Source organism: Phoxinus phoxinus (genome assembly GCF_949152265.1).
Source record: "Phoxinus phoxinus genome assembly, chromosome: 22".
NCBI lineage: Eukaryota > Metazoa > Chordata > Actinopteri > Cypriniformes > Leuciscidae > Phoxinus > Phoxinus phoxinus.
In genome coordinates, this window is record NC_136897.1 from 27,165,238 (window position 1) to 27,193,226 (window position 27,989).

At 35.9% G+C, this 27,989-nt stretch overlaps 1 protein-coding gene across 1 annotated transcript; it reads left to right on the plus strand.

Moving 5' to 3' along the window:
* The first annotated feature begins 1,382 nt into the window (after nucleotides 1–1,382).
* Nucleotides 1,383–27,960, plus strand: dennd6a (DENN/MADD domain containing 6A). The gene is made up of 19 exons (XM_079597042.1): nucleotides 1,383–1,759; nucleotides 3,304–3,342; nucleotides 3,433–3,475; nucleotides 13,172–13,284; nucleotides 14,945–15,025; nucleotides 18,378–18,483; nucleotides 18,892–18,971; nucleotides 19,052–19,111; nucleotides 19,226–19,281; nucleotides 20,379–20,501; nucleotides 22,327–22,422; nucleotides 23,298–23,392; nucleotides 23,592–23,657; nucleotides 23,843–23,907; nucleotides 23,992–24,081; nucleotides 24,414–24,467; nucleotides 24,560–24,669; nucleotides 25,270–25,447; nucleotides 27,039–27,960. The coding sequence occupies exons 1-19, from the start codon at nucleotides 1,550–1,552 to the stop codon at nucleotides 27,168–27,170; spliced, it is 1,797 nt and encodes a 598-aa protein (XP_079453168.1). The 5' UTR covers nucleotides 1,383–1,549; the 3' UTR covers nucleotides 27,171–27,960.
* The last annotated feature ends 29 nt before the right edge of the window (nucleotides 27,961–27,989 follow it).

Sequence of the window (27,989 nt, forward strand, 5' to 3'; positions counted from 1 at the left end):
TTTATTTATTTATTTTTGTATTACATTTCTGTCTCCATATTAGATTAAAATGATCACAGCTTTTATTAATATTAGGTAAATTGTCTAAACTGTCTTTGTGAGGTGCATAATGCCTTTTTAAAAACAGCATTGAATGAGTTCCCATCAATGCTGGCCACTTTTCCCTCACTCTCTGGTCCAACATATTAATTTAAACAAAATTAATAAGTACCTATATATGGCAAACTGAAGAGTGTTTACTTAATATTTATTAACCAAGTGCAAAACAAAGCTTTTGGAATGTGCTTCTTGCTCCAGGCTCCCAGTAAAAGTAGAGTTATTTTTGGAGTTCAAAATCAACCCTGGAACGTATTTTTGTTTCAGAAAGGAGGAGAGGGTTTCAAAGCTAACCCCGCCTCCAGTCCCTCTGTTTGGATTGGGAATCTGTGGACTAAATTACACTGAACATCTGTCATTCCAAACAGAGCATGCTGATTTGACTCTAATGTCTTGCTAAGGCTAATCCAATAGCTTTGTCTTGGTTCTTATGTGACCCATAAGAAGTAATTAAGTGATCACTGAAACATCTATATGCAAACAATAGTGTGGTATGATGCACATGGGACATTATTAAGATGTTAAAGTGCCACATACAGGCCACAATATTAACTACATAACTAAAAATATATATATATTACTCTCAGCAAGTGTGCAAAAAATATATACAGCCACATTTAAAGTCTTATAAACCCATATTTAAGCCAAAAATTAAACAATTTTGACATAAAAATTATATTATTGGATTAAATAAATTAGCATACATTAAACATAATTATGCAAAGATCGAATTATGAGAGAATTATTATTTTTTTATATATATTTTTTAAATATTTTTCACAGTTGAATGAACTGTCTATATGCTTTCTGTCTGAATAAAATAATAATAATAATAATAATAATAGTAATACATTTTGTTTATAGGCGCCTTTCACTCAAGGTCACCTTATAATCTTCCTAAAAACATCAGTATAACAACAGTAGACAAAGCATACTATAATATACACAAGATATTGCTCAATACGAGCAATCATAAATAAGCCTGTTAAAAAAATAAGAGTTATAACTCATTTTTTATTCAATACCACGAGAACAATTAAGGGGGGGAAAATACATACATTTCAATGCTTTTATTTTCAGAATTGCAAAAGATTTATGCAGAATTTAAAGTCATTTATAAAGTGTAAGAAATTTGGTTTGCAAAAGAGACGACTTCTTTTTATGATGTTTTTCTAATAAAATAAATAACTTGCGCAATGTATTGTTCTTTACATTATAAAATGTCATTATAAAAAAATAAAAAAGGACATGAACTATACAAATATCATTCAGGATACTGTGGCTGCGTGCGCGCTCCCGTACAGATCTTGAGCTCACTCATGACGCCAGCACGCTCTCCACGCAAGCTCCGCCTCTTTCATCCTGGACGTGTTTGTATTTACAGCTCAAGTTCCTCCAGTTTGCATCAATAAACCGAGTCAGAACCCACCTGGACTGACCTGAGGGTATCACCATGGCCTTTCAGGGGTCAGGGGAACTGGAAGATCAGCTCGAGGAGCCAGAAGACACGCTGAGAGTTTCTCCGGCCGAGGAAATGCCCGTCGATGGGCCTCCAGCACTAGAGGAGCCGGAGCCGTTACTGCTGCCGTGGGATCGCTTCTCCTCCTGGCTTCACTGCATCTGTGTGGTCGGCTTCGACCTGGAGCTCGGGCAAGCTGTGGAGGTACAGAAGACTGTCATATTAGCGCTGTCTGTTCTGCTGTCACCTGTGATCATTGGCCTGCTAGCCGGCTAACTGTGTGGAAGTCAATGGAAAAACCTGCTAGCATCTGTGGCTAATGCTAACAAAAATAGTTGAGTCATCAAAAAGTATATTTACACAGTCAAACCATCATTTATTCAGACTCCTTCAACATGTCTCGCATTATCACAGTTTATTCGCTATAGTTTAGAACATGGTAATAACATAGGAGAAGAACTGAGAGTTATCAAATCAGTTGATATTTCACTGTCTCACAAATTATTTAGGTTGAATATCTGTCAGATGTTACATTTAAGTACACAATTAGATAATACCAATTTAGCTCAACAAATTACCAAGCAATGCTTAATTTTGATCAGTCTGTGGTGTAAAAAACACTTCAGCAAAACATGGTCAGGTCAAAGTGTCAGAATAATTTTTGGTCCCAATTTTTTTATAAATTGTACTGCTAAATATCAAATGATATCTGTTGTTTGAATAATTTTTAGTTTGATTGTATATATGGATGCTGAACCAGTGTATGCAGTTATTTGGTACAATGTCTGACCTTTATGTTTTGATAAATATGTCTGAAAGCTTTCAGTAGCTTTGACACATTTGTGCATTAAACATATTCTTGTTTATATGTGCCATATCCTGATGTAATAATCTGATGTCTGTGCACATTATGTGTGTAGTTTGTCTGACAGCTAAGGGTTAATCAGGACTGTTATCTGTCCTCCTGACTTCTATTCAGTGTGTTGATCTAATCATCAGTTGTCTGAACTTAGGCACTTAGATACTTAGAGTAAAAAACAACAACAACTACTGAAATCCAAACTGAATAAGATCATTATTGTCCATACCTAAAGCTTGGTTTCACAACAACAACAAAAACATCTTATACAACCTAAAGTAAATCTAACTGTATAAGGTGATTTTAACGCTCAGTCTCCCTCAATGTATCGACTCGAAAGGCATCAATGGCCATGACTAACAACTACTACTATGTGCCATTTGTGCATATGTGACCCTGGACCATAAACCAGTCACATGGGTCTAAAAAAAAAAAAAAAAAGAGATGTATACATCATCTGAAAGCTGAATAAATATTATTTCCATTGATGTGTGGTTCGTTATGATATGACAATATTTGGTCAAGATACAACTATTGAAAATCTGGAATCTGAGGAGCAAAAAATCTAAACATTGAGAAAATCTCCTTTAAAGTTGTGCATTTATGTTCACGATTGTGCTGCATTCACTCACAAAAATACATGTTTTATATATTTACGGTAGGATATTTACTAAATATCTTCATGGAACATGATCTTAATATCCGAATGATTTTTGGCATAAAAGAAAAATTGATAATTTTGACCCATACAATGTATTGTTGGCTATTGCCACAGATATACCCGTGCGGCTCCAGACTGGGTTTGTGATCCAGGGTCACATGTGTTTGTGAAATAGAGTTTTAAAAATACAACGTTCTCACATTTTCCTTGTTATTCTCTCTCCTGCAGGTGATCTACCCACACCACTCCAAACTCACCGAAAAAGAGGTACAAAAGCTTTGTTTTATATATCATCCTTAATGAAACCATTAACTCCGATAGTCGATATTGAGTGTTCTTTTGTTTCTCTCATTTTAGAAAACAAGTATATGCTATCTGTCATTCCCAGACTCCAATTCAGGTAAAATTGCATTTCTTCACTATGGCTTTTCTTCATGTGTCTGCTGTAAATAATGAACAGTTGATGCACAGATGTTGTCACCTGTAGATTTTGATCATGCGTAAATTGAACATCATAAACTTTTACCCCTGGTTTCACAGAATGCTTAAGCCTAGTCCTAGACTACAATGCATGTTTGAGTAGTTTTAACTGAAAGCAACTTGCACTGTCATATCTAAAAATATGTCAGTGTCATTTTTTTTTGTCTCAAGATGCACACCAGTAATGTTTTTTTTTTCTAAGGCACATTTATAAAAGCTACTTAATGTCCTAATTAAGCTAGGGCTAAATCCTGGCTAATCTAAGCACTGTCTGTGAAACCAGGCCTTAATATTTCGACACTGAAACGTTCAGTAGATCACACAGGGTAAATCTGAAAGCTAATGGAAAGGAAGTTTATTCAGCTATCATGTCAGAACTGTGTGCTTTCTGATGCGTTTTTTTTTTCAGCATCTTTGTATTTTATGATGCAGTTCAGGTTCTTCTCTCAGTGATTATTATTATTAATGTACAGGTGAAACTGGAAAAATTAGAATATGGTGCAAAAGTTCATTTATTTCAGTAATTCAACTTAAAAGGTGAAACTAATATATTATATAGACTCATTGGGCCTCATTCATGAAACATTCGTAAATATACGAGTAAATATGTGAGTGATTTGCGCGTAAAGAGACCTTCCCGAAAACTCTTCTCCTGATTCACAAATACTTCGTAAACGTCAGATGTGATCGTGAAATGTGTGTGTGTGTGTTAATGAATTCCAATCAGTCGTAAATGGGACGCGCGTGCACGCTCATTCTCAATTACCATAAATCCCGCCCATTAAATCCGACTGACAACTATATATGGGCATCATATTATGACACCAAACGAAGGATTTCAACATGTCTTCTCAAAAGCGAATGAAAAAGAACAATTTCTCAGATGCAGAAATTGAAGTTTTATTATCAGAAGTTCATTAAAAACATTTTATTTTCAAGCGTAGCCTATAGTGGCGTATCAGGTCCTAAAAAAAGGAAGCTTGGCAGCATACAGATGCAGTTAATGGAGTTTCATCTGTTAATCGAACAGTCCCAGAAGTGAAAAGAAAATGGTTCGACATGAAGCGACTGCAAAAAACGAATTAGTTCACTTCGAAAAAATATAGCCCAGCCCTATTGAAAGCAATTAATTATTTTATTAATGTGTACTGTTTGCAGATGCTATTACTGGCTCTCATAATAAAAGTAAAAAGAAAAACCATATGTATTGCTATATATAGGCTAATAATATTTTTTCAAAATGCTGTGTGTACATGTACCTGATTAGGTGAATTAAAATGCAGCCTTATTAATGAGCAAAACGTTCGGAAGTTAAACGCACTATTTACACGTGGCTGGGAGCAGGTGTAGATTTCTTTCGTACCAACTAACATTTGGAAAATACGAACATTTTAATGAATCCGAAAATTTACGCCAGAACCACTTTACACACGATTTACACAAGAATTCGTTCTGCTCGTGTTTCATGAATGAGACCCATTACATGCAAAGTGAGATATTTCAAGCCTTTATTTGTTATAATTTTGATGTTTATGGCTTATACCGGTAGCTTATGAAAACCTTTTCACAATATTCTAATTTTGAATTTGGGGTTTTCATAAACTGTAAGCCATAATCATCGAAATTATAACAAATAAAGGCTTGAAATATCTCACTTTGCATGTAATGAGCAGTGTTGTACCTGAACGCGTTCATTTTTTGGGCGAACGTGAACTGAACGTACTGTATTAATGCCTGATGAACGTTACTGTGAACTCGTTCATTCTGGTGTCGGTGAACGGCACGCTCTCTCAGTTTAACTTCGTTCAATAGGGTGCCAGATTTCTAAAGTGCCTTCCAGGCAAAAACCGGTTAAAACGCCACGTAAACGGGTCTTAATATGTAGTGGAAAAAACACCCAATCTGACAACACCAGTCACCAGTGTCCACCGACTCTCTTGTTCGATCTCGTTCATCAAAATGAACAAATCTTTTTTCCGAGTCATTTCATTAATTTAAGGGGCTTTAAATGTTATACTATTAACTGGCAAATTCCCCAAACACATCCACTTACGCAATCTTGATCATATTCTGAATTATTAAATCATTATAATGCAATCAAAAATCGTTTACAGGGAACATAAATAATTATTTTACCTTCCGAGTCTTTCGTTCATTTGTCACGTGACGGACGCAATGAATGGATTCATGAACGACTCATCACTAAAATCAAAACAAAAAGCAGCATGTAGGCGTCGCATGATCATTTAAACGAGTTTTATGACGAGGTCGGTGAGGATGGGAAACATCTGACGCACAGCTTCTGTGTTAAAACTGATAAAATAATTGCTGTGGTTCTATATGGGCTGTGGCATTCATTTAGAAAAATAATAGCTCGCAGCAACATGAAAAACAAGAACTATGAACTAGTTAATTTTTGAAACTGTGAACTATGAACTGAACTAGTTCATTTTAAAATTTGTGAACTGAACTTTGAACTAGTTTGTGTAGAAAGTGAACTTTCCCAACACTGGTAATGAGTCTATAATATATTAGTTTCACCTTTTAAGTTGAATTACTGAAATAAATGAACTTTTTCTATTTTTAAAACTGGCATAAACGTCAATCCCTTTCCATACTGTATTATTTGAGTGTGTCTTGTGCTCAAAGTGTCTGTGTTGTGCAGTGCAGTTGTAGTGTGTGTGACTACGTTACGGTTTGATCTAGAGGATTGTAATTCATCTGAGCGAGTACTATGACCCGTGTGTCTTACACTAATGTGTGTGGGATGAGACCTCGACATCCTCTCTCTCCAGCAAGCACATTCAAATTCAGAAATGAACTCACAGCGTGGGTTGTGAAATGCTATCTGACTGTTCTGTATTAGAGATATTAATGTACCGTCTCTTGGTAGGTCAATGCGTGCATTTGTAACAGATAATATATTTTTTGCTACGTTTACTATTGTTACTGAGTATGGTAAATATTAAGGAATTGTTGACTATGAGTTGAGATTCTTCTGATGCTCCTCACATCTTATACAAACAGCTTGCAGTTACGTTGTTCTTTTAAAAGTCCCCCTTATGTTTTTATTTTATTCTAAAATAATTTCATCATTGTGCTTGTGGAAGAATTGTCATTTTGACATCTTGCAATTTTTAAAAATAACATTTTTCATTCTCATATCATTCCAAACATGCTTCTCTGGAAATCAAAAGAAGTCTAGAAGAATGTGGAATGCTTTTTTTTTTCATGCATAATCAGTTTTGAGACATACAACATTATCATTGATAATATATTATATATTATCGTATATTTGAATATATATATGTGATTTGAGAGCTGTGGTAGTAGATAATCAACGAATAAGGATTTAAGTTTCGCTCTGTTCATCACAAATTTACCCAAGTGAATAAATTAAGACAGAATTTTAATTTCTAGATGAATTTATCCTTTAAAACTCATTGGCCACAGAAAAAAATATAAAAAATGTAAAAAAAAAAATGTTTTCTTCCTTGTTTTTATGTTGACAACTTTGCTTATATCTAGCAAAAGTCCTCAGCAACATTTGCTCAATATTGTAAATAGAGCGGCCGGTCTGTGTTGTTTTCCACAGTATTGGCTGTGATGAAAATGACATCTCTGATCTTCTTCACACAGATTCAGCTCGTGTTAATTTAGTTTGAAATAAACTTGGGTTATTAATAGCGATGAGGCACAAACGAGGAGGATTTGAAGATTACAGGACAGTCCCGTTAATGACTGTAAATAAGCAGACGTGTGTGTGCGTGTGTGTGTGTGTGTGTGTGTGTGTGTGTGTGTGTGTGTGTGTGTGTGTGTGTGTGTGTGTGTGTGTGTGTGTGTGTGTGTGTGTGTGAGTATGAGAGACTCTCTAGTGAGTCTCCTAGTGTGACATTGATCCTGTTCTCGTCTTTCTGAAACTGGAGAGCCCGATGTATGAGCAGACACCCTATCCCATCGTTCTCCTCGCCTCAGCTCTCGTACTGTACACTATCTTACAGGATGTAGCATGTCTTGTTGAAAGCACAAATGTGTATCATATTTTACAAGCTATTAAAAGTCAATTTTATCATATCGATAGTTCCAGCTTTGAAAAAATCTGACTTTGAAAAAGATTGTGGTGGCGCATTGATTGATTGTAGTATATTTGCAGCAAGGCTCTGAAAGGCTTTTTTTATCGTTTAATATACATGTATTTAAATATATTAATATTGGTGTCATTTATCATATTACTTGCACATACAATGATTTTACCATTGTAGAAGTCAACATGAAATCAAAATTGATCTCAAGTTCACTGGCATTCAAGAATCTGTCTTTTTGAAGAAATTAATACTTTTATTCAGTAATGCATTAAATTGATCAAAAGTGACAGTAAAGACATTTAGAATAAAAAAAAAAGATTCTATTTGAAATAAATGCTGTTTTTTTAACTTTCTATTTATCCTGGAAAAATGTTTCACAGTAAAAAAAAAAAAAAAAAAGGAGCTGTTTTCAACATTGATAATGTTAAGCAGCAAATCATCATATTATAATGATTTCTGAAGGATCATGTGACACTGAAGACTGGAGTAATGATGCTGAAAACTCAGCTTTCATCACAGGAATAAATTTCATTTTACAATATATTACAATATAAAACCTTTATTTTTTTATTTAGAATTTGTGCAAAAAGAACATCCGACAAGAAAATGAAATCAAGTTGACAAATCAAATCAAGTTAAACATAAAAAATTATAATGATTAACAATAGTTACAGCCAAATACTTTTTTTGTTTGTTTTAACCATTGTCAATGTCCATTGCATATTCGAAAAGATGTGGGAAGAAGAAGAAAAAACGTATATCCACAAATCAAAGCTTACAAATATTCATACATCTACTTTATTATACCTCAAGCAATACAAAAAGTACATCAATTATGTAAACAAGGAAAAATATTTAAATAACTACTATGAAAGAATAAATTATACATTTCAGCAACTCAGGAAAACAATAAAAAAGAAAAAAAGAAAAACAAATAAATAAAGTAATAATAATACCTCAAGCAATACAAAAAGTACATCAATTATGTAAACAAGGAAAAATATTTAAATAACTACTATGAAAGAATAAATTATACATTTCAGCAACTCAGGAAAACAGTAATAAAAAAAAAGTAATAATAACAACACAATGAAACGAAATATATTTACTAGCCCCAAAAATACTCGTTGATTATTCATCCTCTTCTTCATCCCTGTATCCCTTGAAGACCATATCTTTATTCCTGATTATAAACTGATTTATGTTTGAACATTGCTTTAGTTCCTGTATTATGAACTAATATAACTGTTTTTATTGTATTTTTTAAATAAATGGAGCCAAAAATCGTATCGACCCCAAACTACCCAATGATATCCTTTAACCGTGGTAAAATCATTGCAATGCAGTGCTTTTATTGTGTCTTATTGCTTTAATACATGTGAATGAGACATTCTACACTGTTGTAAACCGTCAGATGTAAGCTAATCAAACCTGATTTGACTTGTGAGTCTCGCATCCCGTTATATTGCCCATGATTCACTGACTCCACTGTGAAAATGCCTCTCATCTCAGACACCAGTTTCCTGGAGCCGTTCTCCCCGTGGAGGGCCAAGAGTCAGATGCCAGTGTTTGTGGGTCAGGCTGTGCATATGGATATTTCTGGTGTGCGTTAGCATGTTTTCTCGCATGCTGTGGGTGAGGCACGAGAAAAGCATGTGGGTTGCTGTGGCAACAGAGTTCCTGCCACCCTATCAGATGTGAAGATATGCATCTGGTGTGTGACATTACGCGTTTGCTCACTCTCTCCGTAGCAATACGGCCAACTGCATTTATTTCACTCGTTCTGTAAATCTGTCAATGTCTTATAATGATGGATGAGACTCCATGTGTGAAGTGCACGTTTTGTTTCTACACTAGAAACTATTTTCACTGAAATTTCGATAAAATTTTACAAATAATTGCAAAGGAACGGCAAGCAACACTGACATTTTTGAAGAAGAAAGACTGAAAAAGTATTTTCTTGTAAGATATACTCCAGTAAACCACCGATGTTGGTTGAGGAGAGACCCCGACATGATTGTAAAGCGCTTTGGGTGTGCAGTAGTACATATGAAAAGCGCTATATTATTAGAGTTTATTAGGATTAACCCCTTGAGATGTATCATCTCGTTTTCATCCTTACAATGAAACACAATTACAACTTAAGGAACATAACAAGATTACAATTAACAATACATCAACAAACAGGCAAACAACAAAACACCAACTATAAAAAAATAAAAAATAAAATAAACAACAGTACACATAACAACAACAACAGTTTCAATGATAGCATGTGCAATCTACTTTAAAATAAAATAATAAAGATTGTTTAAACAACCGAGATGAAGTAATGGATCTAATATCTACAGGCAAATTATTCCAGTCTAATAGGGCTTTAAACATAAATGCTCTCTTAATTGTTTTTTTAACACGAGGAACGAGAAAGTAAGTCTGGACAGAATGCCTAACTTGGTGGTTTGAAGAAAATAGTACAAAGTATTGTTGTAGATAACTAGGATAATCAAAGGAAATGCATTTAAATATAAATTGGAGCCAGTGAATCTGCCTTATCACATATAAATGCCTCATTTATTCAGTTATTCACAACTTTTTACAGTGTAAGTACATTATACTGAAGCTTGTAGTGGGAATATTAATACTTCCAATTATGGTCTAATTATAAAAATTATCAATCGCAAAGTATTGAATAAATATTGAAATGTTGATGTCACACAATCATGACTATTTTTGAACAGACCATTTTGTGCCCGTGTTTATCTGTAAAAAATTATATTTCTCAACCTACTTTTGATTTGTTTTCGATGTTCAGGACACTTTAATGATCATAATAGATGTGCCCTAGTTATGGATTAATTTAGTACGTTTTGAAAGTTTGTTTTAGCCTATTTTCATTTTGGGCCTAAGCTTTTGGGCATTTGGCACGTTGGGTACTAATGTGATTGCTTTATCTACAAATTAAATTAATACTTTTTCAATTACTGAATTCATAGAAATAAAATGATTTTTTTCAGAATTTCTTTGATTTTTAAATTATTTGGTAATGCGTCGTGTAGGTCTTAAATTTCAATCTTTTTAGTCTTAAAAAGGTCTTAAATTTGACTTCCTGTAACCTGCAGAAACCCTGATTAAAGCATAATTGATTATTAAATGATTGTGCTTGATTATTTAAATGAGTTTTCTAGGTCTGGCATGTAACGAGCGTGTAGTTGGACGTTGTTCTGTGCTGAACTTCAGTAGGATTAACTCTAAATATTGTGTAAACGCTGCTTTTTATAGACTCCCGTGGTGTTGAGGAAAGGGTTAAAGGGGAGGATGAGGTAATCCATCAGTCACGGCCTGCAGATAGATCCAGTAATCCGGTTTCACACTCGCTCAAACCACCTTCCTTGTTCCTTGTGGCCCACACACAGCACTGTATGCAGAGAAGCCAAAAATAGAGACGAACACACACAAACATGCCTGGCCTAATCTAAACCGGAGCAGTCGGGCCCGGGACACCAGAACATCCTGAAGTGATCATTCTGTTGGTTCCTCTTATGAACTTATGGATGTTGCATCTTGTGTTTGATTATTTGTGAATATCTGGAAGACCTGAAAATGTCATACTCTTGTTACACAACATGCAGATTATAGAAAGAGCTCCAGATTATTAAGTAAAGATTGTATTTTATTTTTATGTTACAATTAATAACATAATATTTTTATCACACACACACACACATACATATATATTACTTAGGCTATACATTTTTTATTACATGTGTGTATACAATGTGTTTAGATCTTAAGTTTAGTGTTATTTATAGTGATTTATTGACTGTTACATTTGACCATGATATCAAAATATACTCTTTCTGGGGGTTTTTTAAGTCTGTGTTTTGAGGCCATAGTTCATAGTTCATCTTAAAAGTTGAAAGGTTTACTTAAAGGGCACCTATTATGACATTTAAAATGTTCCTAATGTTGTTCAGGGAGTCCCCAACAACAGTTTTACATGCATGCAATGACAAAAAACACTTTTGTTGTCGTATAATATGCATTTATTTTTACCTGATTTGCTCACCGACTCCCAAATGAATCGTTCAACGACTCATTTTTCAAACCCCTCCTTTGCGCGACGCTAATCTGCGTTGATTGGTCAGATGACCCAGCAGTGTTTACATAGATAATACTTATTGTTTAACACGGAGTACAATGATGCTTTTATCAATTAAATTGTGTTATAATAATTATTATAGTCCACTGCTTTGTAGTTTGTAGTAAAAAACTAAAAATAAGATAAAATATGTAATGTTAGCGAGCAGCCCAGAGTTCATATTGTAAAAGCACAATCAGTCTTTGTTTGCGTTAGCCCGATGCATAAACATAACGTTTTTACAAAAATAAAAAAAATAAAATGTAGTTACGTTACTACGAGGTATTACTCTATTCTTTAAGACAACTCCGAAAACAACGACAAACACTTCACATATCTCAATACAATTGTCATTGAAGACCTAGAAGCTAAACGGTGCTTACACAACAAACAAAATAATTATTAAGCATGCTACATAAAACATAAAAGCAACAATTATTAATAACACTTACAGGTTGTGTAACGGAGGAAGCTGATGCAAATACACTTGGAACTGAACCTTCATTCAATATCAGCCGGCTCGCGAATCCAAGTTTGATTGCATTTAAGTTGGTAAAGCAATCGTCTTGAAAATGGCGCGAGCAAAGCACAAGGCTCGGACTATACTTCTGTGGTTAGTTGTATATATGAATTGTAGGCCACTTAGTCTTCAAATGCTCCTCCTTGGGCAGAAGAAAAAAGTTTGCTTTTGAGCCGCACTTCAGAACACAGCGTCTCGTCGCCATGATGTTTCCCTGCTGGTCTTGGAGCGCAATAAGTGGGCGTATCGTATTCAAATAACTTGACAAGTTGACGTCATCTAGTCAGAGAAAAAGCTTCGGTCTTCTAACGATTCATAAAAATGACTCAGAGTCGACTCTCACTTTTGAAAGACAATAACTTTATTTACGGTGCACTTTCATATTTCAAACTTTGCAGGATGTTTTTGTTCACTTAGATCTATGTTACACACTACATGAAAGGTACATTTCAAAATTCCATAATAGGTGCCCTTTAACATGCACATTTAAAGTCTCTTGAGTCTTTTTGAATTCTGGAAATATTGATGGAAATGGAAAAGTAAAATTCCAAAATGCATTCTCTCACAACAGTTTAGAGTGTCTTCATAGCTTTTGTTTATTATACATTCATGCCAAGTGCAGTTTTGCTGTACTATGATGCAAACTGAAGCCTATTAGCGAATTTAAAATACAAAAGCAGAACATTTTTGCATCCTTGGCCTTTATTTCTGAGAGATGATGCAGAACACAATGTTTTGGCAGATTGAATAATATTGTGGCTGAAGTTAATAAGTCAGATATGTTTTTCTATAAAACGTCCTTGATTCAGCCTGTGCACATTTGCGCTGTGTAGTTCTGCAGATAACCGTGAGTGTTTGTGTCTGTGGTCACAGGTTGTCTGGGGGACACACAGTTCTGCTTCCGTTTCCGGCAGGCCACTGGCAGGAAGTCTTCACTCGGATGTTTCCTCGACCACTTCGAGCGAGATGCGCCGGTCTCTCTCAAGGTCAGTGCTGACTGTTGAGAACATCGACATTAACTCCTTGTTCATTCAGAGTGGTTCTCAACCTGTCCCGGGGACCCCTCGCCACTGCACATTTTAGCATGTCTCCATCACCTAACACGCCTGATTCAACTTATCAGCTCATTAGTACTGACTACAAGACTTGGGCTATGTCTACATTAATCCAGATACATTTGAAAACGGCGTTTTCCGACGTTTCAGTGTGGATGAGAAACTTCTAAATTCACCTTACTGCGCATGCGTGAAACCTCACAAAAGCTCACTTAGATGATACAGATGGAAAAATAAATAATAAAATTATCACGCAATTTTTCTAACAGGATAGCAAAATATCTCACCATTCACTGATGCGCGTTGGATGAGGATTCGGTTAGAACTACAAACACGAGTGAAAAGTGTTAAAAACTACAGACATGGAGGACGCGCGAGTCCGGCGGTTATGTAGAGAGGTTTAGATAAAGGGGTTTGAGTGATTAATTACCAGTATTTAACCTGACGAAAATGTGTTTATTCAATGTTGTCTACATTATATAGCATCTGCAACTGCTTGTGAACTTTTACGTTTAGCCATTATCTTTTAAATGCATCAATACATTCAAATTGCAAACACATGAGGAGAGTCTCCGCATGAAAGACCCGCGACTGGCAGATGAACGTGCGACTACATTTCTCTCCGAAACGGTAGGAAATTAAATTAGATTAAATGTAGGATTTTAACTTTTGACAGGATGCATGCGCCAGATCTGTCCGTTAAAGATGAGGAAGTAGTGTGTCCCAAAGCTTGCCTACTCTTTGGCTACACACTCAAAAGTATGTACATTTTCTTCACAAAAAGAGAACATTTTGGGTGTAGTATAAGTAGGCGAATTGGGACGCAGCATTGAATTGGCTGTCTGATGAGGGAGACATGCAAAATGTGCTGTGGCGAGAGGTCCCCAGGACAAAATTGTTAAATTAATCATAATGTCACTAAAATGTTTCTGCAAGTAATTTGTTAGCCTACATGTCATCAGGGTTTGAAATTAACACCCGTCAAATGCGGGTAAAAATCAACTGTGACGGTTAACGCTGTCAAATCAAATCAGTATCCAATTTGGCATGTTACTTACTTTACTCACTTTGCTGGGGATGTTCGTGTAATCCAAATCTGCGCATATACTCAACTCGTGCGTCATCATGATATATTAAATGCAGCGTATTGCACAGAATATGCTCATATCTGGCTTACTTGAACACACACGTGACGTCACTACACAACAAATAACGGCGCCCTTGTTCATTTGCATAGAAGCAATAGTGAAGATTAAAAATAATTTGGTTAACTTTGTTATTTTTCAGCATCCCACATTTTTTTGATGTTTTTTTTACTGTATTAATCTGTCCAACCAAAATGTTTGGTGATGAGGATGAAAGAGGGAGGGAGGAGATGGCTGGATATTTTATTTGAATAAGAAATTAATGTATGATATCCAACTTTTATTTATATAAGCTGTGACCTAGATAATCTGGTTTATTTCGTCTTCTTTTTTTGGCTTGTAGAAGTTCTGAATGGCCAGTAACTTATACATTTTGTTGTATAATTCAAACCCTGCATGTCTTTACTACTAAGAGGAAATGTGCATGTTTTTCTTCTTTCCCACAGAGAGATCAGGGTTATTACTACGGGTACGTGTACTTCAGACAGGTGCGAGACAAGTCGCTCAAGAGGGGCTACTTTCAGAAGGTATGACCAAGATGATTTAACCCTCAACATGAACCTGATGCCTCATGACAGGCATTGAGTTGATCAGGGAGGTGATGGATTTAAAGTGATGTTTGCTAGTTGTTGTAACATGCAGTTTGCTTCTGGCAGTGCAATAAACAACTCATTTTGTGTTTCATCCACCCAAGAGCTAATTAATGCCACATTATATCATAATTTATACACATTATGTTCCTGTCCTCTTTACTCCTCTACTCAAATGGACCCTTTTCACATTTCCAGGGTTCTCAGAAGCACAAGTCGTGTGGATCAGTATTTTTTTCATACATTTCTCCCATAGAGAAATGAATGGAAAATGCTTTGACAAGCACATATAATGCTTGTTAAAACATTATATATATATGTGTGTGTGTATAGTTAAAAATATATTTCTCTAGGAAGAAAATTATTTTTTTACTTCTGTATCTCGAGTGCTGCGCTCTATAGCCATGACCAAGAGACTACAGCTACATTTTTGTTTCCATTTCTCAAATAGAAAAACAAAACAAAATTCATGATGGTGTTCCCACGACTTTCATAAATGAATAAAATACAGAGAGTTTAATTATGTTGGTCAGAAGAGAGAAATGCCATTGTCAGTTAACCTTTTTTTTTTTTTTTTTTTTTTTTTTTGATGCCAAGGTAAGATAGTATTGTGTTTATAAATGTACATAAAAAAAGCTTTGCTAGATTTACAGTGCTATGCATAAGTTTAGACACCCATGCTAAAGTTGACTAAAAAGAGGAATAAAAAATCATCTTTTGGAAATTGAACTTAATGCCTTAATTTAAAAAAATAGGAAAAATCCAACCTTTAAGGACACCAATTTTCTTTGTGAATGAATAATGTATCGTAAATAAATAAATTTTCTTCCTTAAAATACAGGGTGCATAAGTTTGGACACCCCTATGTTAAATTCCCATAGAGGCAGGCAGATTTTTATTTTTAAAGGCCAGTTACTATATGGATCCAGGATACTCTGCATCCTGATAAAGTTCCCTTGGCCTTTGGAATTAAAATAGCCCCACATCATCACACACCCTTCACCATACCTAGAGATTGGCATGGTTTTATTTCAGTTAGTCTAACAGCTGGTTTGATTTGCATTGAGAGATGATCTTATGGAAAGTACTCCATGCCAATCTCTAGGTATGGTGAAGGGTATGTGATGATGTGGGGATATTTTAATTCCAGAGGCCAAGGGAACTTTATCAGGATGCAGAGTATCCTGGATCCATGAAGTAACTGGCCTTTAAAAATAAAAATCTGCCTGCCTCTATGGGAATTTAACATAGGGGTGTCCAAACTTATGCACCCTGTATTTTAAGGAAGAAAATGTATTTATTTACGATACATTATTCATTCACAAAGAAAATTGGTGTCCTTAAAGGTTGGATTTTTCCTATTTTTTTAAATTAAGGCATTAAGTTCAATTTCCAAAAGATGATTTTTTATTCCTCTTTTTAGTCAACTTTAGCATGGGTGTCTAAACTTATGCATAGCACTGTATGATATTAATAATTGCACCTGTCATCACAGTCTGTGAAATGTGGTGTGTTGCCATATAAAAAAAAAATTATATGATGCTAAAGTGAATTTATTTCAGTAATTCAACCTAAAAGGTGAAACTAATATATTATATAGACTCATTACATGCAAAGTGAGATATTTCAAGCCTTTATTTGTTATAATTTTGATGATTATGGTTTACAGCTTATGAAAACCTTTTCACAATATTCTAATTTTGAATTTGGGGTTTTCATAATCATAAGCTGTAAGCCATAATCATCAAAATTATAACAAATAAAGGCTTGAAATATCTCACGTAGCATGCAATGAGTCTATATAATATATTAGTTTCACCTTTTAAGTTGAATTATTGAAATAAATGAACTTTAGCATGATATTCACATTTTTCGAGTTTCACCTGTAAGTTGTCTTTAGTCTGAGAGAAGCCTCAAATGTTTTTTTGCTTCATTTTGTCCCAAGTTTGCTTCCCATGTTTTAGTGTCTTTACGTTTGCTGCCAGCTACGCTTAAGCTCAGCTACGCACTGAACAAGTCCCAACACCACACGAGCGTCCCGCGTCTGGTTTTCTGAAGTGTGATTCTGATCTATCACCAGCGGCGCGAACGTTGTTCACACCCTAAAAATAGAGGCGGAGATTAGCTGGTAGTTCTGGAATTTTTCAAGAGCCTTTAATTCTCCTTATTTTTGAAGACACGGGTGCTTTCTGGGACATTTTTCTGCCCTGCGGCTTCTTATGCAATCTATAAAAGCTTCTATAAAACGTTGTGGTTTTTGACATGAGCCGACACAACCCAGTTTGTTTTCTTTGCTAACAGAACGATGTTAGCTACTTTACAGTTGTAGTTTTTCCACTTCCAACTGATTTCTGATGCTTCTACATTAGGTCCTTAACTCTATAAAGCCTACAGTATCATATTTGATACACACAATTATTGATCAAAACGTTGCTGAAAATCTGTTGCACACAATCTACTACATGCCTTCTGTCATTTAACTTGATAGGTAATACTTTTTAAGCAAGTAAATGTGCTTTTAGTGTAATTGTACAAATGTACACTTTCAGCTTGTGGTTCACATGCCCTTTTGCAGTGAAATATTTACTGATTTTTATGAAGTAAACATAAAAATAATTTTTTTATTATTATTAATGTTTCAAGATGAACACTATCCATACATCATTTTTAAATCAAATGTGATCCATCAGGTTTTTAATTTCATCTATTAATCATCATTGTTTTGCATTGCTTTATATGTTTTAACTACAGAGCTTTGATCATAAAACGAAGCATTTAAATATATTTTGGCAGATATATAGTGACGACTGATATTTATATGCATTTAATGTAAGCGTCTGCATTAGTGTTAAAAATATCTAATTGAATTACATTACAAGCTATTCGAATTTCATCTTTTTTTGACCATATAAATATCAGAATTTGCACAAAATTGCATGTTTTTTGGAGTTTTTTTTCTAAGCTCCATATTCTCGCTATATCATACTATATGACCCAAAAAAGTTTGAAGTATAATTTATGATGTACGGCTCCTTATCCACACAATGAAATCAAGCTCCAGAAATGACTAAAATCACACATTAATGTGTTTTAAAAATACTTTATGCAGCATTTTTGAATATATGCCAGTGTGAATGTACTTTTGTTTCTGTGTTATGAAAGAAAAAAGTCTTTTAGCTGAACTATTCCTTTAAGATCTCGTCTGTTGTGTTCTGGCCTGTATCCTGAGAGGATTTGTGAACTTCATGACCTTTCTCTCATCATGTATGCATGTGTGTCTCTCCTCCAGTCTCTGGTCCTCATCAGCAAGCTGCCGTACGTGACCTTTTTCCACTCTTTGCTGAAGCTCATCGCCCCGGAATACTTTGAGAAACAGGAGCCGTGTTTAGAGGCCGGTGAGTCCTGAAAACATGGCTGACAAACCAATTCTGATAACAAATCAAACTCCGCATCATTAGTGCTCTTTGCAAAAACAAGCATCGTTATTAGTACCATTGCTAGGAACATTTCAAAATCAGCATGCATAACTTGCTTCTGCACCTTGATTGGATGTTTGTTTGGTGGATAGAAAACAAGCACACACAAAAAATAGGCTTTTCACTTGTAATGGCGGTAATCAACCACAATGCAACACTTCCCAGTCATATATTGCCACCAGAATATCATGCAACTCAAAACACAGTGAGCATAGCAACATTTTCCAGAACATACAAAACTCTAGTTTGCATATCATGCTGGCTAATCCTAATTTATTGTGGATCTCTATTTGTTAATAATAAAAAAAAATTGTGTTCACGTTAAAGCTTGCAATGACATCGACCGGTGGCCCACGCCGTGCCCAGGGAAGATTCTTACGCTCCCCATCATGGGTGTGGTCATGAAGGTAATCTTTGTGAGATACTAGCCGAGTCTGTGAAACTCCAGTGCACTTTATTAACCAGCGCTGCCATCTGCTCTCCTCAGCTGCGCATCCCCACATGTTATGACAAGCCTGGAACTTCTCAGCTCGTCCAGTCCACACCGGTATGCAAAGCATTGCCTCTGCCAGGCCTGTAGGCGCTGGTGCTGATGTGTCATATTCTGCAGAGTCTATGTCAGTTTGCTCTTACGTAATGCAGTCTAATCTTTCATTCGCAGAGCGACAGTCTGGTGTCCATTGTCTTGCCGACCGTCCATGAAGTAGATCTCTTCAGGTAAAGCACATTTACTGTGAATGGTACATAGTGTACTATATTTCATCATTGGGCTGGATCTGTGTATAGCTTATCTTCTGGTGCCTCCTGTTGGTCGCTGAGAAAAGTGCACGGACATTCAAACGTTTTGGGTCGGTAAGATTTTCTCTCTAATGCTCATCAGTGCTGCATTTATTTGATCAGTAAAACCAGTGAAATATTATTAATAATTTAAACAACTGTGACTCACAAAACCAGTCACATGGGTCAATTTTTTGAAATTGAGATTTATATATCATCTGAAAGCTGAATAATTAAGCTTTCCATTGATGTGTGGTTTGTTAGGATAGGACAATATTTGGTCGAGACACAACTATTGAAAATCTGGAATCTGAGGAGCAAAAAAATCTAAACATTGAGAAAATCTCCTTTAAAGTTGTGCATTTATGTTCACGATTGTGCTGCATTCACTCACAGAAATACATGTTTTATATATTTACGGTAGGAAATTTACTAAATATCTTCATGGAACATGATCTTAATATCCTAATGATTTTTGGCATAAAAGAAAAATCTATAATTTTGACCCATACAATGTATTGTTGGCTATCGCCACAGATATACCCGTGCGGCTCCAGACTGGGTTTGTGATCCAGGGTCACATAAAGTAAAATGTAATTTATTCCTGTGATCTAAGCTGAATTTTCAGCATCATCATTACTCCAGTCACATGATCCTTCAGAAATCATTCTAATATGATGATTTGCTAAAACATTCAAGAAACATTTCTTATTCTTGTTATCAATGTTAAAAACCGTTGTGCTGCTTCATATTTTCGTAGAAACTGTGATGCATGTAAAGAACAGCATTTATTTGCAATATAAGTCTTTTGTAACATTATAAATGCATTTATTGTCACTTTTGATCAATTTAATGCATCCTTGGTGAATAAAAGTATTAATTTCATTCCAAAATTAAAAATCGTTCTTACCCTAAACTTTTGAATGGCAGTGTGTTGTTGGCCATAGTATGTTTATACAATTAATCTGCAAAGAAACTCGATATCGCACATTATATGGTGTAACTGTCTGCTGTTTTCACTGTTTCTCATGTTGCAGGTGTTTCTATCCAGTGTTTTTTCATATCCAGATGTTGTGGGAGCTCGTGCTGCTGGGTGAGGCGTTGGTGGTCATGGCGCCGTCACCGGCAGAATCTTCAGACACTGTGTTGGCATTGGTCAGGTATGGCGAATAAAGTAATAAGCCACGTGAGATTGTGTTACAGTGACAACTGTTAAGACCTCTTAAAGTCCTCCTGCAGTCAATAACTTTATCCCTTAAAGGGGTCATGACATGTTTTTTTATTTTTTATTATTATGTTCCCTTAGGTGCAATTATAGTATTACTATAGTTTTTTTTACAAAAAACTTTTAAAATGTAGTGATTTATGACCTTTTCCCTGTTTCTCATCCTCTGATTCACACAGTCTGTTTTGGGGGTGTTTCCCCTTTAAGAGTTCAGTGTTAACGCCCACTGTTATGATTGGCTAACGTCAGTGCCTATGCATCAATTATTAACGCCCCCAGCCAGAACATTTGCGGATTCAGCGTATTTAAAAAGTAGTTTCAAGTTTTAAATACATTACTGACAGTTTGCGTCGTCGTTGTTGAGCCCAGAATAGTCGGCACGGACTTATCTTTGAGCAACAGTTTTCTGGCAAAGCCAGCATTATTTTGGGATTTGTTCTCAAAACAGTCATCCTTCAAATGTATAGAACAAACGCTTAAACTAACACTGCCGTGACTGGGACGTCCGCAAAAAATAAAGTGCATCCATTTTCCCCTGACGTCTGGATCTTTCTGCAGCGTATTCAAAGATGTTGTTTGTCCACAGCCAGGAACAGCACATCTGCGGCATCGTAATTTCCCTGCACACAGACCCACTCGCTGTCCGTCGACTGAACACTTGTGAGGCGCGCGGCGATACGAAATGAGCGTAGTTGTCTTGCGCTTTAAACGTAGTTGTCTTGTGCTGGAGGCGGTCATATGCAAACGCTGGTACGTCACTTCGCACCGTGACGTCACTTCTTACCATGGATCCAGAACGAGCTGTATTTAGAGCTTGATTAAATAAATGATTCGTTTATAATGGGGAGGACGTCTTAAGCTATGAAACTTGCAGGATGTTTTAATGGTACAAAGACCTCTTGTATACCAAAAGATCAAGGCAAATTTGGTTTCTCATGTCATGACCCCTTTAAAGGATTAGTTGCTGATAATTAATTTACTCCCCGATGTCATCCAAGTTGTCCATGTCTTTCTTTCTTCAGTCGAAAAGAAGTTAAGGTTTTTGAGGAAAACTTTCCAGGATTTTTCTCCATATAATGGACTTCAATGGCAAACAAATATCCCAATGTTGTCCCAAAAGAAGTTTCAAATGTCCGTCTCAATGCAGCTTCAAAGTCTCGACACGATCCCAGTCGATCAGTCATTTTCAAAAAAGAAAAAAACATTTTTACATCAAAGTGTTTAGCAATACTTTTTGATGACTTCACTCATTAAAAATGCAGGATGAAACCTGTTTATTTTAAATCGGCACCTTGTTTCTTTCTGATTGCACATTAAATCTTCTCAGGACTAATTTGATAATGCTGTCAGCAACTAATTAACGTGTAGTACTCATTCAAACACAATTTTATTATATTTAAATCCATTCTGAAGAATTCTTCAGATAATGTGAAATTCATAATTCAGTGTGCATCCGAGTGCATGGGATGTGTTGCAGTACTTACACAAGTTTAATGGCTCTGTGATGCTGAGTTGAATGATGACCACGCTGTGGTCGACCTTGAACGAGGACGGCTAGATAATTCATGCAATGTGTGTGTGTGATGTACAGAGACACCGTGACCCACCACAGACTCAGACAGTGTTGAATATGAGCAGAAAGCGGTTCCTTCTAGATCACTTTTATTAATGCTGATTAATGATGTGAATTTAAAGCAAAGCAATCTCTCTCTCTGTCTCTCTCTCTCTCTCTGTGTGTGTGTGTGTGTGTGCGTGCGCAGTTGTATCTCTCCTCTGCGTTACTGCAGTGACTTCCGGCCGTACTTCACCATTCATGACAGTGAGTTTAAGGAATACACCACTCGAACACAAGCTCCGTAAGTAAACAATGTGTTGAATGAGTGATGTTTAGTCTTTTATATACCGGTATATTAAGTCTAAAACGTTATGTTTTGTTTGTATTATATTTTTAGTGTGTGTGCATATATATATATGTAGTAAATGTTTCGTGTGTGTTTTCAATACATTTATTTATTATAATTCTAATGTAATTTAATGTATTAATATTTGCTATACTGTATTAAATATTGTAACATTCATTTTATTATACTATATTGTTGTAAATGTAATTTATAATATAATATTTTATTATATTTTCCTTCTGGTAATGTTTATTTTGTTGTTAATGTATTCTTATTTGTATAATTGAATTGTTTTCATTAAATATTTTTATAATAATTACAATTTAGTTTAATATATTCAGTGTGCTGCATCAATTATTGTAATATGTTTCATTTTATTAATATAATATAAATTATAGTATTTTATTTAGTATATAATACAACTATAAATACAGTATATAATACACCGATAAATACACGTGTGTGTGTGTGTGTGTGTGTGTGTGTGTGTGTGTGTGTGTGTGTGTGTGTGTGTGTGTGTGTGTGTGTGTGTGTGTGTGTGTGTGTGTGTGTGTGTGTGTGTGTGTGTGTGTGTGTGTGTGTGTGTGTGTGTGTGTGTGTGTAGACAGGTTTGTAATATTTCGAGTTTTTGTACTTTTGACCTACAAACACAGCATGTAATTCAATCAGTGTCAGGATGAGCGTATAATCAATACGAGGTTGTTCGTTCAGATCGAGGGATGAGGGTTTTTCTGGAGCTCAGACAGGAAGTGTTGGACATGTGACTCTTACTGGGTCTCTTTAACCGTATCTTGTGTTTGTGTGTTGTGTTGTGTTGTGCTGTGCTGTAGGCCTTCAGTCATTTTGGGAGTTACGAACCCATTTTTTGCCAAAACTCTCCAGCACTGGCCTCACATCATCCGCATCGGAGACATGACGCAAGCAGGTTCTGACCTTTAAATAGTGATTTAATGCATTGAATGCTAATGCTAATGAAGCATTGACATGTATTATGCAATATTATGACTTTCATAAGTTTAAATGAGCAATAAAGCATTTATACAAATGTAAAAAAAAAAAAAAAAAATAAACGAGGTGTTGTTGGCTTTATTTATTATAAATATCTTGATTTTTTTTTTTTAAAGGAGAGATGGCCAAACAGATGAAAGTGAAGAAACTAAAAAATCTGAAGACTTTGGACTCAAAACCTGGTGAGACTTGAATAAGAAACTATCATGAGCTCATTTTATTATGTTCTGTATTCGGTTTTATTCTGGTCTTTGTATTTCTTTCTGTTAATGTTTTGAATTACAGAACTGTAAATGTCCAAAAGCAAAAGAATAAGTAAACCTCAGTGTTTGTTAGAGTAAAGTAACTGAAGGATTGTTCGTCTCAGGTGTCTACACGGCATATAAACCTTTCCTGAACAAAGACGAGGACATTATCAAGCAGCTCCAGAAGGTGAGTGTCTCTCTGGTGTGTTATATCACTGCTAAAACATTCAAGCTCACGTATTAATTCTGTGTTTTTTGTGGTTAACTTCAGGGAGTTCAACAGAAGCGTCCTTCAGCGGCCCAGAATGCAATTCTGCGTCGATATTTCCTGGAACTTACACAGAGTTTCATCATACCACTGGTAGGAACGTTTCTTTGCATGCAAAATCAATGATGCGACGGCATTTTACACACACCTGGACGGAGTTGTTATTGTTAACTAAACTATTGAAATAAAGTAAAATATAAATGTGCTGTTAACTAACTGAAACTAAAGTAACTTAAATACCTAAATAAAAGCTAATTTAAAATATTCTAAGAAATAGTATAATATAGTATATAAATAATGCTAAAATAGCACTGGTCCTGACTACCTTAAAAACATGGTCAATGCATGTGTGATGAAGTCTTTAAATTCTAGACCGTTAATTTAGGATATCATTGTACATTTAATATTATATGTTTGATTCGCAGGAGCGTTATGTGGCCAGTCTAATGCCTCTACAGAAGAGCATCTCACCCTGGAAAGTAAGTGGTTTTTTTTAGTTTTTTGTTTTTAGATGAATCAAAATTTAGCAACTTTTAAGAATGTTCACAATGTTCCTTCTCTTATTTCCCAGAGTCCTCCACAGCTGCGGCCGTTCAACCAGGAGGAGTTTATGAAAACCCTGGAGAAGGCCGGACCTCAGCTCACCTCACGACTCAAAGGAGACTGGATCGGACTCTACAGGTACAGCTGAGGAAAAAGGAAAAAAAAATATATATACATGTATATAATTTGTGTGTATATATATATATATATATATATATATATATATATATACATTAGATAATGTATTAAAGTTATGCATGTGTATATATATATATATATATATATATATATGTGTGTATGTATGTATGTATATATACACACACACACACATATATATATATTATATATATACACATGCATAACTTTAATACATTATCTAATGTATACAATTCATATATTATATCAAACAATATTATCATATAATTTATATATTTTATCATGTTTTATTTCATTTATATATTATACATATAACATTTTATTAATTTATAATTTATATTATATTATATAAATATAGTTTAATATATATAGAATATAAAATATAGCGAATATGCTAGTTATTCTCTGCTCTAATATATTTCTTCAGAATTTTCTCACAAGCCATAATGAATCAGAATCAGTGTCACTCACAAATTGCTCTGAAATATGTTTCAATCAGAATACATTGGTCTTCCCAAACAAATGTTTTCTTCAATATAAAAATGCATCTTCACTCTTTTCATCTGTCGCGGACTCGCGCAGGCAGTTCCTCAGGTGTCCGAACTTCGATGGCTGGTTCAGAAACCGCAGGAAGGAGATGATGCAGAAGCTGGAAGCTCTTCATCTGGAGGCTCTGTGTGAGGAAGACCTACAGCTGCGGATACAGAAACACACCGAGGTGGAGACGGTCGACCTGGTGCTCAAACTCAAGGAGAAACTGGTCAGTACTTCAGTCAGTCTGTGTATCATGACAACAGTTCTAGAGTGGGATTTTCTTTGTGTAGCTTAAAGGCGTAGTTCACTTTAAAATGAAAATGTACTCACCCTCAAGCCATCCTAGGTGTATATGACATTCTTCTTTCAGACGAATACAATCAGAGTTATATTAATAAACACCCTGACGCTTCCGAGCTGTATAATAGCAGTGGATTGCAACCATCAGATTGAAGCTGAAAAAAGTGCATCCATCCGTCATAAAGTGCTCCACACTGCTCCGGGGGTTTAATAAAGGCCTTCTGAAGCAAAGCGATGAGTTTGTGTAAGAAAAGTATTCATATTTTACACGTTACAAAGTAAAATTCTAGCTTTGTCCGCAGTCTACTTGCAGACAAAGCAGTACTTACGCAATTTGTGACGTCAGAAGTAGCGTAGTGCGTCATGGCGTAGTGTAAATATTAGCAGTACGTCGCATAAGTTGCGCTTTACACCGTGTCCTAACCAGATGCGATAAGATTACTGCGACAAATCATTTCTGTCCACACTAGACGCGACTGCGAGATGCGTAAAAATCAATCAAAACCCACAGCCAATCAGAACAGTGTGTGGGCGGAGTCTCGTGGCAAGTGCACAGCCAATCAGAACAGCGTGTGGGCGGAGTCTCGCGGCAAGTGCACAGCCAATCAGAACAGTGTGTGGGCGGAGTCTCTCGGCAAGTGCACAGCTAATCAGAACAGCGTGTGGGCGGAGTCTCGCGGCAAGTGCACAGCCAATCAGAACAGTGTGTGGGCGGAGTCTCTCGGCAAGTGCACAGCTAATCAGAACAGCATGTGGGTGGAGTCTCGCGGCAAGTGCACAGCCAATCAGAACAGTGTGTGGGCGGAGTCTCTCGGCAAGTGCACAGCTAATCAGAACAGCGTGTGGGCGGGCTCTCGCGGTGAGTGCACAGCCAATCAGAACAGCGTGTGGGCGGAGTCTCGTGCCGAGTGCACAGCCAATCAGAACAGCGTGTGGGCGGAGTCTCGCGCCGAGTGCACAGCCAATCAGAACAGCGTGTGGGCGGAGTCTCTGCAAGTGCACAGCCAATCAGAACAGCGTGTGGGCGGAGTCGCAAGAAAATGGATAAGTAGCTACATAATCAAATTCAGAAATATTACACCATTTAAACATTATTAAAAATACATAGGCTACTGAGTTACTAAAACAATCTTTGTCTAATAATACACTTATTTGTTCACAGTTTGAACGTTCTTGTTTCCATTTGTTTAATTTCAAGATCTGAGGTGAATTCTCCAGTGTTGCTTTTACAGCTACAAAGCTGGAGCACTAAATGATATTCAAAGTCACATGACACGCTTTTAACATTAAATAAAGCACATAAACAGCGCCTGAGATTATCATTGCCACACTTTGTGTTGTTGTTCCAGCGCGACGCCGCAGAAAAATAGAAACAGTTTCTAAAATAGAGTCGATGCGTGTCGCCGTCGCGGCTGGTTAGGACAAAACCTCTTACACAATCTCATCGCCTTTCACATGTTCGAAAAGTCTTTTTTAATATTTTCTACATTGATTGTACATTTTTTGTTGTGTCTCAGACTCAGGCCGAGAAAGATCAACTTCCTGTCAAAACAGGAACTCTGCCCAAACTACAGTCCCATATCGAGACCATCATACTCTCTCTTCCAGAGGACCTGCAGGGCATCTTACACAAACCCCCGAGCCCTTGACCATCAGCCAGCGCTGACAGACCAGACTGGGGCTCACACGGGGTCAACAGACACGACCCCGCCGCATTTCTGCTGGATCCTCCTCCGAGTGCGCTTGCTGCTGCAGATCTGAGTGCCCTTGAACGGACAATGCTGGCATTGCCAAAAAACAGCACCGACGACTGACCGCACGGCGCCTGAGGGACGAATGATGGCAGAAATCATGTTACGGACACACTCTGAGTCTGAATGCTGTACGTCTCACTGTGTGAGATTAACATTCCCGTTGATTTTAAACATGAAGACGCTTATAACATGGAATCAGGAAAGAGTACTGGATCGGATTCATATTCACCTCCATAATGGAAGTATTTAAATGGTTGTGCTGTGACACCAGAACATCACTTCCTCTTCTCATGAATCCTGTCGAAAAACATGTTCGGGTCATATTTCACCCCAAAATGAGGAGAAATTATATTTTAAATCAAGAAAATAAAGCCTATTTTAAGACCATTAAAATAGTATATTAATACATGTATATATATAATTGCATTATTTTCGTTATAATCAGGTCATTTTTCACCCCAATCTGAGGAGGAATTAAGAAACTATATTTTTCATGGATTATTTTCATAATTAAACCTAGATTTCATTACTATAATGCTCCAAATCTAATTTTCATTACTGCGAAAAACTCAATGACATTATTTAAATTGTGAAGTATTAAATTGTTAAATATTATTGAAGTATTTTTTCTGTTATTATGCACTACATTATTATTAAAAAAATGAGAATCACCATGAATATTGAGAAAAACTAAAACATGATGCATTACAGAAT